The sequence below is a fragment of the Anastrepha ludens genome, chromosome X, assembly GCF_028408465.1.
Source record: "Anastrepha ludens isolate Willacy chromosome X, idAnaLude1.1, whole genome shotgun sequence".
In the NCBI taxonomy this organism is placed as follows: domain Eukaryota; kingdom Metazoa; phylum Arthropoda; class Insecta; order Diptera; family Tephritidae; genus Anastrepha; species Anastrepha ludens.
Genome location: NC_071503.1, coordinates 22,875,408 through 22,890,595, shown reverse-complemented (window position 1 = coordinate 22,890,595; position 15,188 = coordinate 22,875,408). Strand labels below are relative to the sequence as shown.

The window sequence follows — 15,188 nt, the reverse complement described above, 5'->3', positions numbered from 1 at the left end:
CAATAAATAGTAATGTTACCATTAAAAGACATTAGTGACAAAGACTATAGGTCTTTATTAAAACTAAAATTTTAATTTATTATTAAGGGATAAGACTACACTGATGGCGTGGAAATTAGACGATTATAAATATTTCTCTTCGCCGAAACTACTATTAAATATAACATTTTAAAACACATGTTAAAAAACAAGGAAAACAAATTTTAATGGCAAATATACATGGCTCCGGCAGAGGCAGTTTTTCAGGACATTCCTTATGGTGGCCGTGATATATTATAATTATATTATAACTAAGTTTCCGCTGTTTGCCAATAGATGCCGCCAGCAGTATGTGCTAGTCGATTCTAACATAACCTAAACGTAATAAACCAAGCTTAGACACATGGTAAACAAACTGCTTCGACACATTAGTGATTTTGTTTTGGTATCATATACTTTTGGTTTTGTGAAAATATCTGATTTTGTGCCGAATAATCGTCATTTGCGAGAAGTGTGGTTTTTCCTCTTTCATTCGAAAAAAAAAAACGGCGGCTGAAGCGCATCGAGAGCTACAAAAAGTTTATGGAGATGCTACTTTAAGTGAAACAACATACTGATATTGGTTCCGTCGTTTCAAAGACGGTGGTTTTAATGTGGACGACCGTCCGCGTGAAGGAAGGCGCTTCGAAGACGCTGAATTACAGGCATTGCTCAATGAGGATCCGTGCAAACGCAAAAAGAGCTTGCTTCAGTATTAGGAGTTACCCACCAATACATTTCCAAGCGATTGCTTGCTTTGAGAGTGATTCAGAAACAGGGTTATGAGTTAAAACCAAGGGATGTTGAACGTCGTTTTTTCGCCTGTGAACAACTGCTCCAGCGGCAAAAAATGAAGGGTTTTCTTCATCGCATCGTGACGGTTGATGAAAAATGGATTCATTACAGCAATCTAAACAAAAGAAAGTCATGGGGACTGTCCGGTCATGCTTCTACGTCGTCGCCCCGGCCGAGTATTCACGCTGCGAAGGTTATGCTATGTATTTGGTGGGGCCAAGTTGGTGTTATTTATTATGAACTGTTAAAACCAAGCAAAGCCATCACTGGGGGTCGCTATCGACTTCAATTGATTCGATTGAGCCGAGCACTGCGCGAGAAGTGGCCGCGATACGCGGAGAGGCATGAAAAAGTGATTTTACAGCACGACAACGCTCGGCCTCACGTTACCAAAGCCGTTAAAACCTACCTGGAAACACTGAAATGGGAAAACCTACCCCACCCGATATATTCTCCAGATATTGCGTCGTCCGATTATCACCTGTTCCGATCGATGGCACATGATCTAGCTGACCAGCAGTTTCATTCATATGAAGACATCAAAAACTGGCTTGATCTGTGGATAGCTTCAAAAGATGAGCAGTTTTACCGCGACGGTATACGAGATCTACCAGAAAGATGGGAAAAAGTAGTAGCCAGCGATGGGCAATACTTTCAATGATTCACTTGTAACCATTTTTTCAGAATAAAGTTGTATTTTCATCAAAAAAGAAAAAACAGCGAAAACTTAGTTGCGCACCTATATATTAGGATACATGTATTGTATATAAATATATATACGCTTACACCCTTTTTCGGCCGAGCTCCTCTTCCTATTTGTGTTGTATGTCTTGATGTTTTTAAGCCGATTCCGAACGGCAGATATTTTTTATGAGGAGCTTTTTAATGGCAGAGATACACTTGGAGGTTTGCCATTGACTGCTAAGAGGCGACTGCTATTAGAAAAACTTTTTCTTCATTTATTGCTTCATGGAGATTCTCTCTAAATTCTGACTGCCATGCACCAGCCCATTCGGCCTCGGCGGCCGTGTGGTGGCCGTGATAGACACCGCAATTCTTTTCTTAAATACATAAGTAAATGCAATTTTTTTAAGCTTGATAAATTATATAAAACTTTGAGTAGCCGATTTAGAGATTCTTACATAAAAGAAGCACTTTCCTCTTTTTGCAGGCAAGAAAGGACCTTAAGCTAAGCTAAGTAAGGAGGGTATGCAAGCAAAAGCGCGTTACAAGACTGCGGCAAAAATCTGTGACCGGTTTAGTGGCATGACTAATCTAACGGAAGCTGAAGCGTAACGACTGGCACGGGGAAGAGGAAGTTGGAAAGGGCCGCGGACTGTCTATGGACCAGAATGGTTCAACGGCTTCAAAATTATAAAATGTAAGGATGACCCTTCTCTCACATGGGTTAAAGAAGGTGTGAAGAAGCTTGAAGGCCTATGGGAAGGTACTGAACTCGAAATAGCAAATCACAGCTGTGTACAGTCGATACCAAAGGCGAAAGAGTTAACACCGCGCACGGTGAACCCGGAACATGCATTGCGTCTTCTATACGGATTATACGACTCCGAAATTCCAACAGACTGAAGAGATCCCGAACAACAATAGAAGAAGAAGAGTGGAAAAAAGACATGAAACCTAGTTCTAATACGTCTGACTTATTTACATATATACATCGAGCAACTTTAAACTAAAAATATATATACGTTGATAGTTAAGCGGCGAGAAAGGCAATAAACTCATGAAATTTCATCTCTCTCATATGAAATTTCAGCTCTTACGAGCAGGGAAGCCATAGAAAGACTGGCCGTAGACAGACGACTGCACATCTATTGGTTACACGGAAAACAGAAAACGAAATTGTAGATGAGACTGCCAAAAGCACTGTTTAACTACCATTTGAACAAGAAAATAATATACTGACGACATACATTCTAACGCTTACGTAATTTTGGCTGAATTTACCAAAGCGCGCCTGTCATTCTCTTCTAATGATAACCGGCGCCGGTTGATCCTTCTCCACCTGATCTCTCCAACGTCGAGAAGGCCTTCCTATTCCTCTGCTACCACCTGCTGTTACCGCATCAAATATTTTCTGAGCCGAAGCGTTTGTATCCACTCAGACGACATGACCTAGCTAATGAAGCTGCGGGACCTTTATTCATAAAGCTCATACAGCTCGTTGTTTCATCGCCTATTATACACGACTACGCTAACGTGCAAAAGTCCAAAAATCTTCCGCAGAATTTTTTTCTCAAACACTCCAAGTGACGCCTCATCGAATCTTGTCATGTTCCAAGTCTCTGCGCCATTCGTTAGGACGTGATGAGAGCCTTGTGGAGTGTTAGTTTTGTTCGTCGAGAGAGGACTACTCAATTGCCTACTTAGTCGAAAGTGCCAAGAGAGATTCTCCGCTGGATTTCCAAGCTAACATTGTTATCGGTGTTAATGCTACTTCCTAGATAAACGGAGTATCTCACATCCTCGAAATCATAACTGTCAACAGTGACGTTGGTGCTGATACGCGAGTGCGTCGACTGTTTGTTTGATGTACTTGGTTTTGTCCTCGTTCACCACCAGACCCATTCGTTTTGCCTCTTAGTTTGCCTTACAGTTTTGAAAAGACAGAACTAACCGTTAAGGCCGATGATGTCAATATCATCGGCATAGCCCAACAATTGTACGCTCTTATAAAATATGGTGCCTGAGCGATTAACTCCTGTTCATGCTGTCGAACGCAGTTTTAAAATCGACAAGATTCTCCTTTCATGTATCTTTTCCAAGACATTGGAAATATTGCAGAATCACCCTTCTTATGGTTCGGGCTTTACCCTGGCTATATTTTAACAAGTCACTATTTAACTATTTAAGTTCGAGAAGTGTTTCCTCCATAATTTAAGCACGCTCTTGATATTAGATATATTGTATCTGGATATATTGTATATTACACTGGTTTTTGACAGTTGGGTGCTTTGTGAGACCAGTAGAGAGTTACAGAGTTCTAAAATAAGGGCAAAGAAAAAAGATCCTACCACCACGAAATGAAATAAATCGAAGCAGAAGGAAATAAAACGAGTATATTAAACTGCATGACTCCATATATAAAAAAAACAATTTCTCCTAATAACTGTCGCAATACTCATTTATGCGAATAATACATGTACATATTTATACCATTTTATTGCTTACTACATTTATCTAAGCTGATATCTTATTCGAATACTTCTCTCGTTGTAGGTATATTCAGCGCTTAAAATTTATAACTGTACGGTTCTGAGCAAACTCTTAACGTTTTAATTATATGTATGCATATTTGCCGTATTCGGCCGCCGTAGCCGAATGGGTTGGTGCGTGACTCTCATTCGGAATTCACAGAGAGAACGTTGGTTTGAATCTCGGTGAAAACACCACAATTAAGAAAAACGTTTTTCTAATAGCGGTCGCCCCTTGGCAGGCAATGGCAAACCTCCGAGTGTATTTCTGTAGGTCCCTCCATTTGTGGAAAAACATCAAGACGCATACCACAAATAGGAGGAGGAGCTCGGCCAAACACCCAAAAAGGGTGTACGCGCTAATTATATATATACATGCATATTTGATTGCACAGTTAATCGCGAATTAGTGACAAGCCTTATTTGGTATTGCGTGGGGGTCATGCATTTAAACGTCTGCTTAACTTTCAAATAAGCTACTTTGCGGAATGACTTGGACATGCGCCAAGTTACTTGCAAAATTTTCAAAACTTTCATAAGTTAAACATAAATTTCGCTTCTCTCGGATGTGTTTTTATGCGTCTGAGTTTGTTCAAAACTTTCGGGTTACTCACCAATTGAAAAAATTAAATATTTTAACGAATGTCTAATTCGCCGGCTGGTTGTTTAAAATTATGGTTTTAAAGTGAAGAAATACCAACTATTTGAAGTGTAGATATTAGGAATCCTTCAAATCCTAGAACACAATTTCTGTTTTTTTAATATTACAAGGCAAGACACTCACACATGAACCATATGATCATATTTGATTTAAATAATTCCATGAATATGAGCGCATCGATTTGTACGCCTCAGTTTGATAGATATTTCTGTTCATTATTTCAGAAAATATAAATTGGTAATTGAAAAAATGGTAATTTTCATTTACTTAAAGTCGAATTTTGTAAATGTATACCTACTATAACACTGTGCGTGTTATGATACCATTTTTTGAAAATTTGGTCCTTTAGCAATTTCAAATCTATTAAAAAATTATGTGGATGAGGAAATGAAATACTGAGTATTCAGCATTACCACTTCTATATAAGTAATATCAATAGTTTCACGTGCATATGCAACTTTACTGTCACACGGTGAAATCTCTGAAACATTGAATTAAATCGAATGAAAGTATGAACAGACAAAAACAAATTTGAAAGAAGGGGAATTAATTGTAATTAGGGATTTTTCTGAAAATTTTACATTTTTAATACAAAATGCAATACAGAGTCATCATTGGAATAACAGCCAAACAACTATTCATCCTTTTGTGATTTATCGACCTGAGCGAGATCATAATAATAGTTTGAAATTTGAAAGTTTTGTTTTAATTTCAGAAAGTACTGAGCATAGTACGGAAGCCGTTTATCTTTTTCAATCAAGATTAATTTCTTTTATTAAAGAGAATTATGGATCAGACAAAATAAAAAAAATTTATTATTTCTCCGATGGTGCAGCATCACAGTATAAAAACAGAAAAAATTTTATCAATTTAGTCTATCATTTTCAAGATTTTAATATAGAAGCAGAATGGCACTTTTTTGCAACGTCTCATGGAAAAAATGCTTGTGATGGAATTGGTGGTACAATAAAAAGGTACGTTAGGGGAGAAAGTCTACGAAGACCTGATACTGTACCAATAGCAACTCCTGGAGCATTTTTTAACATAGTTAAAAACAAATTTGATTCAATTACATTTGACTTTTGTTCCAATGAAGCTCTTGAAGATATAAAAAAGTTCTTAAGTAAACGATTTTTAACATGCAAAACAATCAGTGGCACACGTGGTTTTCATTCTTTTATTCCAGTTGAAAATGAAAAAATTAAATGTAAAAAAATGTCTAACTTCAATGATAGTTTATCTTCCGTATTTAATATTTCATAATAATTCTTATCAATTCTAAAATTCTAAAAAGAACACAAAAAATTTTTTTGATTATATTGAAAAAATGTTTACAACTTATGTTATGTATTATTCTATTTTATAATATAGAGAAAGGGAATGGTGGATTAGGCCTACTGGGGATACCACCTTTTTTTTACATTTTTTTTAAAAACGCACTTGACGTACTGTACCTCCAGGGTGGTGTGGAAAACGGTATTTATTTAATAAAAAATGTTAATTTAGTAAGTTGGAATAATATTAAAAAAAATATGATGTAAAACTGTGTTCTTTATACTGTATTGGTAAAGAATAAAGCATGCTGCGGGAGCTGCCGCGCGCGGCTACTAGGCCGAGCCATGCAGTGTAAAATTCAAAAATTAATTTCTCGAGAACAAAAAAAAACCCATCTCTATAATTTGCAGTATCTTTTAAGAAGGGTTCAAACTTTGATAAAACATTTTTTTTATAAAATTCCACAATGTACTTCGAGTAAAAAAACAACAATAAAAAATTATTGTTTAAACAAATTAGCTAAAAATTATTTTTTTTATTTTTTAAAAAATATATTATGAAAATTCAACTTTTTCCCTATAATTTTTATAAACAACTTTTTTTTGTATCACTAATATAATATTTCAAGATAAAAATTATCGAAAAAAATTTAGCATAAAAATTCAATAAACAATAACTTGCAAAATAATTGAAATTTTGCAAAACCCTTTGGCATGCTTCCAAAGAGTCACAAACACAACAAAATTCCAAAGTATAAAGAAAATTGAAGGACCAACTGGTACTACTTTCATGGAACGCCCCAACTACCAGTGTGTAAATTTTGAATGACTCGCTGGAGGACTTCGGTCGGAATCTCTTGAATAACTTTAGAAATGGTAGCTTCCAATGCCTGGTTTATCTACAAAGCACTTATTGAAAAATTCACATAACCCCACAAATAAAAGTCCAAAGGTGTGATATCACCCGATTTTGGTGACAAATCCACTGGTTCGAGACAAGAGATAAATTAATCACCGAAACGACGATGCAGTCAATACCTTGTTTCACGGACTGTATGACAAGTAGCGTCGTCTTGTTGGATGATGCGGAGATCACGGGCATCAATTTCCGGCACCAAAAAGTCGTTTATAAGTCGATAGCGTTCGCCATTCACTGTTACACTGGCGCCAACCTCGTCTTTGAAGAAATAAGGGCCGATGGCTTCTCCAGCCTATAGGCCGAACCAAGCGGTTGTTTTCAATGGATGTAATGATTGTTCTTGAATGGCTTCGGGTTGCTCTTCAGCTCAAATACGTCAATTTGCTTATTAACGTAGCCATTAAACCATAAACGTAGGACGGTTCTGTACACCATAAGTTGACCTGAGCGCGCGATGAACACTTTTCACAGAGCGTCGATTTTCATGGTGCAGTATATTTCTATAGAAAATATTACGGACAAAAAGTTCTTTTTATATTGAACAGTTTTCGAAGTTTTTGAAAGAAATAAATAACTGACTTTCTGCATACAAAAGCTTACCTCTTCACCTCTTACCAAGCACCTATGGCGAGATACTAAGTATCTAATATACTAAGTATGTACGAGATTATTTGTCGTGCAACAATTTATTTATAGTATGGATATAGATATACGCCCTACACTTGATCAACTGAAAAACGAAATTTACTTAGCCTGAACAAACTCTACTTTGTTCTAATATGGTGGAGATTCTATTAGTCTTCAGTTGTGTTTCGATTAACGAAGTTATCTAGGTTATCTAAAATATATTATTGGTGCAAATAAAAATGGAAATTCGCGTTGAAGTGCGAAAGCAAATAATGAGTTTAAGAAAAGAGAAAAATTCCTTAAATTGTATCGTTAAAACTTTTGGTCGTGCTAAAACAACAGTGTAAGCAATATTAAAAAACTTTTTTCACGCAAAGTTGTTATTAATCTAGACCTGGTCGGGACCTAGAAATAGTCGTCCGCTCAAAATTTCAAAGAATCCGAAAACAACAGTTGTAATAATACCTGAGTGTCAAGAAAAAAATTAATTATAAGCGAGGTTAATCAAAAGAAACGGCTCGAGGTCACATCTAAGTGGAGGATGTATTACCAACAACGAAGCACGCCTCCCATATAGTACAGGAATGGTTGCCTTATAATGTGCAAAAACAACTCCGTTTATCTCTGCAATGTCCGATAATAAACCCTATGGAACAATTATGGGGCAAATTATACCGCCGGATACGCAAAAGAACTTATACTAAAAAGCCGGAACTAAGGTATGCTCTGAAGAACGAATTTAACCAAATAACACCCGATACAACAAAAACACTAGATTTTTTCATGCAAAATCATGTTAAGGACAATAGCAGAGCAGAGGGAGGCCCAACTTGATACTAATAATTAAATTATGGTACTTTTTTTACAGAGTACGTATACTTTTCTGTACTGTAAACGCATTTATTTAAATTTTTTATGTAATTTAAAAATAATATTGTATTTAGTTCTAAATTTTATTATCGGAATAAATATTTTTCTTTTTTTTTTTATATAAAACTAATTATCTTCTGAACGCATTATTAATGTAAGATGAGGAGTATGTGAAGCTTTCTGTGTGACTGTATTTATAAAGATATGGAGTATCGAAATCCGGATTATCGAAAAGATTACGAAATAAGCAAGAGGAACTATATACAATACATATTATATGTATTTATATATATAAATCTTGCATTAAAAAAATTAATTAATAACAAAGACGCAACCATCATAGCAAGACTTTACAAAGACCAAATTCTATTAACGTTTACAATTACCATCAAAAAAGTTCTGTCAACCCTTTGAGGTTTGGGCCTCCACATGAATTGCTTCTCTCATAGAAAATTATTTAATTTTTTTCATGTTCTACTGTCGGTAAACCAGATAGCCTCTAGTGCTTTTCAATCGCGGAGATCCCGAGATTACCTTGTATTTATTGGGAAATCCCGATAAATTTCGAAAATTGGTTCAAACGAATGCAAAATTGTATTGATCATCGTGGATAATATTTTGAATAATAAGACCAATATTTTGAATAAAAAGACCAATTTCAACTACCAATGCTTATTTTCCCCATGTTATGTCAGTTATATAAATAGCACACCTGGTATATTTGCGCAAACAGTAGAAAAACCAATAATATTGCATACTATACTCCAAAATTGTGGAATCAAACAAATGTATAAGAAACGCTTAATTTCTTCTTTAATTTTTTTATTTAATCAGATAGATCGGCAAGGCGTAGTCGGGTGTAACTAAATAATACATATGTATATATGTTAATACTAAAATATTTTTAAAGCTGATTATTGAACAAGCCACGCATAATCTTTTTGTAGAATGATAATAAATATATTGTTTGTCTTCATATGTATAATATACTGTTGATAAAGACTGAAAAAATTTAATTTTGGCACACTCTTAATGCTGATTTCTACGAATTCGGTGAATAATACAATATATTTCCTGAACGCACTTTCTAAGACCACTCTAATGATATCTTAACCACAATTATTGGAAATTTGGGCGAAAAAAACCCTAAATTTCGTGTAGTTAGCATATATAGCGAGCTTACTTTCGTTACTCCCGCATACTGTTGTGTAGTATAATTAGTGAAAGAAAAGAGCAATTAAGTTATGTTGAAGCGACTGCTAAGTGACATTGAAGTTCTCGCAATAACATATGTATTTTAACGCCACGAAACAAATAAATTTATAAAATTTGTTTGGTTTGTTAGAAAATGTATGAGTGTTGGTAAAAAATTTTGCAATGTGTGATGTACACACACTCTGACACCTGTATGGGAAGCTAGTTAAAAGAGGCAGCTGACTAAGGACAAGATTAACATGTTAATTTACTAATAAATTTCAGCAAGTTCGAAAAATTTTTGGTTAGAAGTACTTCTCCGCAAAATCATCAAATGCCTTTTCACGGATTTTAAGACGCTTTTTCATAGTATGAAGAATAGCTGCCAATAAGGACCCATTGAACACGCAGAAAATTAAGAAGGATAGTCGAAAGCTATGTTTTTTGAAACAAAACGAGCTTTTAGACAAAGCAATTCACTCTCGTGCGATTTCTTCAATTGAACCATTCTCCAAAAAAGTATCGAAGTAACAGAAATTTCTTCAGTTTAGAGAAGAAAACAGTAGTGGTCAGTCTAGCAGTGAACCAAGACAAAACCAAGAAAGTATATCTTCGCAACACACAAAGAGTATCTGTGTATTGGAACAACCATTACTGTTGGGACTTCTAATTTCTAACCTCTCTACTTAGAAACTAATCAAGGTTTGTTCTTTTTTCGTTTTGTTAGTTTGAATGTCAAAGTGATTTTTGTTGCTTTGATTATTTTCTTATATTCTGATTGAAACTTTGATATTCAAACTACAAAAGTGTTAAAACAAAAAAAATCTTGTATAGATTCGCTTTGGAAACAACAAAGGTAGCCCTATCACCTTGTATAGATTCGCCCAGAAATCAAAAATGGCAGCCTCGACAGTCAGTGGGCAAGCAGACACACTAGACAAATTCTCATAAAGTCCGTACTTTTACATAGCGTAGATGGTGCCCATTTACACAGGGAAACATTTGGTAAGGAAACCTTTTGTTCGGCGGAGAAGGACGGACGCGGAAGAGAGAAGGGAATTTGTCTCCCGTACTGGCGACACGCTTTTCTCTTCTGATTCGTATTTCCAATCTTAAAGCAATTTTTGACAGCAGCTTCATTTGTTTTCTTCTTTTGTGGGAGAAAGTTCTGAGTTCTGTGTTGGTTTTCAATCAAACGGAAGAAATCACCGATGACAAACATCACAGAGCTGATTGGGAAATGCAGGATTATTTTTGCTAGTAAAGTTGGTATAATTTAAAAACCTTATGAGGCATGTTTATGTTGAATTCTCATTTTTCCCCTTATTTCTAGATACTCAAGTTGATTTTAAGTTAATTATTTATATATGATCATCATTCCATTGCCTTCTACATCTACCGTGAAAATGGGCGTAGATAATGTTCATAATAGTTGTATTGAATCCTTCCAGTGCCTTTTTATCTTTGTTTGCCATGTGTCGATTTACGCACGGAGACATCTGGAAGGGAGACACTGGAAATTCTCTTTTCATGTTATCAGCAACATTTTGACGTTTACTACTTTAGCATCTTTTGGTTCGAATATATTCTAAAACCCGCTAACATATAAAGCGGAGAACGTTCGTAAGCAGATTCTTAAATATTTCAATGAAGAATGCAAACTGGTTAAATAATATATAATTTGATGTTTTTTTATTTACATATATATATATAAATTTTAATAGTTGAATAAAAAAATTGTTATTAATACTTCATATATAAATCATTAACTTGAGTATCTAGAAAAGTTTTTCCCCATAAACATGTCCCATAACTATTTTAAGTTATAAATACTTTACTAGCAAAAATAATCGTGCATTTCCTAAGCAGCGTTCCGATGTTTGTCATCGTTGTTATCTTCCGTTTGATTGAAAACCAACACATAACTTAGAACTTTCTCCCACAAAAGAAGAAAACAAATGAAGCAACTGTCAAAAATTGATTTAAGATTGGAAATACGAATCAGAAGCGCTAAGCGTGTCGCCAGTACAGGAGACCACTTCCCTTCTCTCTTCCGCGGCCGTCCTTCTAAGAAATCGACATCGGCTAATTCTTTGCCCGTCGGCCGATTAATCGGCCAAAAATTGGGAATGTATCAGGCGAAATCAGTCCAGGGAAGGAGAGAGTCAATTGACAAAATTTTTTGGTGCCTGACCCAAATCGACATACGGTTACAGAGTTATAAGAAAAATAAATCATCGACCAGATTTTACAGTTGCCTATTTTTCTGATCTATGTAAACCAGTACTATAATCATCCAGCACAGTCTTATTCATTTACCAAACATACGATATACCATAAATTACGTGAAATTTAACCATATATTAGTATACGAGTATAACATTATTTAGCTTCGGTGGATTGTAAAATATTTATGTATGTTACTGTTGGTAAAAAACAACAGGAATTACTTACGCTAATGGAAAATATGTTGGTATTGTGTAGGCATCCATTCCTTTTTTAATGTAATCATGCGACTTATGTGCCTGTCTTTACTTTTTTTCTAATCTAGTTATTTATGTATACATAAGTATATACATTTTATATATGTAGATTTCGTTGTTATTATTGAATATTGCTATACAAATATGCAAGCACGTATCGGCCACTAATCGTTGATATGAGGCATCAAATATTTTTGCACATTATAATCCAACCGATCTTTTCAAGTCGCTACAATTATCGACAGTTAGCCATAGAAATCTCTCACAATGTATTTATGTATATTTATTCTTCACAAGCACGAATAGCCATTTTTATTGATTAAAACCATTGTCATAAAATTAATTTACTTTCACTATTCCTATTTAGCCAATTAGTTATTTAATATCTAGAGAATGCACATATATATATTAAGTGATTTGCCGTCGGTGTTTAGAGTTGTGGTTACGTTTATGCTTGTTTTAGTACTTCCATTTAGTTCACACACATATTTTTTACTCGAAAAAAGATATGCAGATAGATAATTAGGTAATAGATTATTTAGGTTTTTTTTGTATTTATTTATTATAGTTTTTTCAAATGTAACATGGCAGAATAAACAACACAAAGAAACTCGTCACAATCTTTAGTGCAAAACAAGACATGTGTATGTGGAAATTTAATTAAATCGCAACATATTAATTTTATGAGTGTGTTTGTAGTTAAGTATGTACATTTGTGTAAATATGTGTGACAAAAGTGGACGAATTAAGCGCGTGCGTGCGCCCCATTCTTGTGTTACAGTCGTACTGAATATCAGGAAGTTGAGCATGGATGCAAGCGCAAACAACTTGTGTTTGAAATGTTTGCTTACTGTAGCTAGAGCAGAGACGATTTCAAGCATGGGCGCACGTATGAAGCACAGCGGTAGCAAAAATACAACAGAAAGAAAACCAACAACACCAACGTGAATTCAATGAAACACAACTACAATAAAAAGTAGAGGTATGACTGGCAGATACATAGACAGGCGGATGGACGGGCACACAACCTTACAGACAACTAATAAGCCATCCAAACGTCGGTGCTGTTACGCTGGGCTGTGAAAAGCAGGTTGGGATTGAGCACACAAGATCATTTGTTCTTCGATTCAGTGCGTTCCTAAAGGCAACATCAATGGCAACACACCTACACCTCATCGCATACATAATCACGCGAATAGATGCTAATTCAAATATATACCAACATACTCTCAATATTTACTTGACACACAGTTCCTTGTAACTACACATCAGTCCCATTAAAGAGAAGTTATGTTTTTGAGAGCATGCTAAAACTCTCTTCTACTTTGCTATCTCTTTATACTCTTCATTCAGCTCTTTACAACTTTATGTTTACCTAAGTACAGTGTTACTAGAACAATTTTGTCAAGTTAAAATCTTCAAATAACTAAATACAATAGAAACTCGATTCTTGCGATACTCGATACTTGCGACACAATTTTTATTTTTTTTTTCATTGCGTACTCAGTACTCTCTACATTAGAAAACTTTTACGATACTTGCCTTTTGTCTTTCTCTTTGCTCTTTTTACTTTGTATTTTTGAAAATAAAGCTCGGAGAAGTACCGTCGAAGTCAGTCTGGTAATGACATTTTTTGAATTGAATGAGTTTAGGGCAAATACCGTCTGATTCCTTTGCTGACGAAATGACAGTTTCACGTTAACTTTTGCATGATGTGGTCTCATAATAGCAAAGCGAAAATTAACGCCGCTTACAAGAAAAAGCTGACATTCTGAACAAATTAAAAGCGGGAGTTTCCATTAATTCATTACCTAAAAACTTTCACGGGCATAGAACAACATTAACTCGTAATAAAAACAGAAGTTCAGTCTATAAAGAAGTTTGTTACGCGATCTGCATGCGGGTCCGGTAAAAAGAGAACTCTTAAAATTTCTGACTTTCCAAAAATTAAAAGGGCGTTGTTCATTTGGAAGCTCTTACCCGATAAAATTCTTGTGCGGTCAAAAGAAACCTCTGCTCCGGGGCACAAGATCAGTAAGGAGAGAATAACGTTCCTTGCTTGTACAAATGCTGCTGGAAATTGTAAGTTATTTTGAAATCGGTGAATCCGCGTCGTCTACAAAGGCAAAAAGTTGGATGGCTTTAGCTTTGTTTGAAGAACGTTTTAACAGAAGGAACTAACGACATGATGCTAAATACGAATAAAATTACATCGCAGGAGGCAATATCGAGTTTCTACTGTACAAGCACTGCAAACAAAATGTGTTACCGAAAAGATTTGGTTGAAAGTTTTAATTCACAATGTCTCAATTTATTAATGCAAAAACATAGTATATGTTTTTTGTATATTGAAAAAATTCATACAGTCTGTTTAATAGACCGGCAAAATCAAAAATAAATTTAAATACCACTAAATGGTCCTGCAAAAGCGGATTTGTCCATTGTTTTGTGTTTACTTCCAATTCGAATGCAGTTTTGATTAATAAAATTTACCTGAAAGGATTACTACCGTTAACTGCAAAAATGTATGCAAGAATTAGCCAACAATTAGCCAACTATGGATTTTACAAAAAGACAACGATCCTAAGCATCGGAACCGAAGATGTGCAGAGTGGAAACAGCAAAATGGGATTGAAATGTTGGCAGTTGGCTAAGGTTATTCCAATTAAAAAATCCAAAGAAGATTATAGACCTATCGCAATTTCACCTTTTCCGTCAAAAGTGCTGGAGCGAGAACTCTTTCCTGAGCCGCAACGCTTTGGTTTCCGATCAAAAAGGATGTGCACTAGAACTGATATCAGACTAAACATTGAGAACAACCTCGTAACTTTTTTAACGCTTCTGGACCATTCGAAAACTTTCGTCACTTTTGATCACGGACTATTTGACTTGAAACTTAAAAATTTTTTCAGCGCCAGTATTGAGTCTAATAAAATCATACCTTAGTGGTCGTAAGCAAGCTATATGTGCAAGTCACAACTTATACAGCTATTTGCCTATAACTAAGGATGTTCCCCAAGGTTCTATTTTTGGCCCACTTTTGTTTGTACTATAAGTCAATGATCTTCCAAACGTACTAAAACATTGCAATATTCTTGTTTATGCCGATGATATTCAATTGTATGTTAGTTGCCC

The 15,188-nt window shown here is 35.2% G+C and overlaps 1 protein-coding gene across 1 annotated transcript in view; it reads right to left on the bottom strand.

Annotated features, from left to right (window-relative positions):
* The window catches only part of LOC128869558 (transcriptional activator cubitus interruptus), a 105,206-nt gene extending 92,361 nt beyond the window's left edge, over positions 1-12,845 (bottom strand). Inside the window, exon 1 of the mRNA XM_054112135.1 lies at positions 12,025-12,845. Within this exon, the coding sequence (XP_053968110.1) occupies positions 12,025-12,062 (38 nt within the window). The 5' untranslated portion in view covers positions 12,063-12,845. The remainder of the gene's footprint in view (positions 1-12,024) is intronic.
* Positions 12,846-15,188: the final 2,343 nt, after the last annotated feature.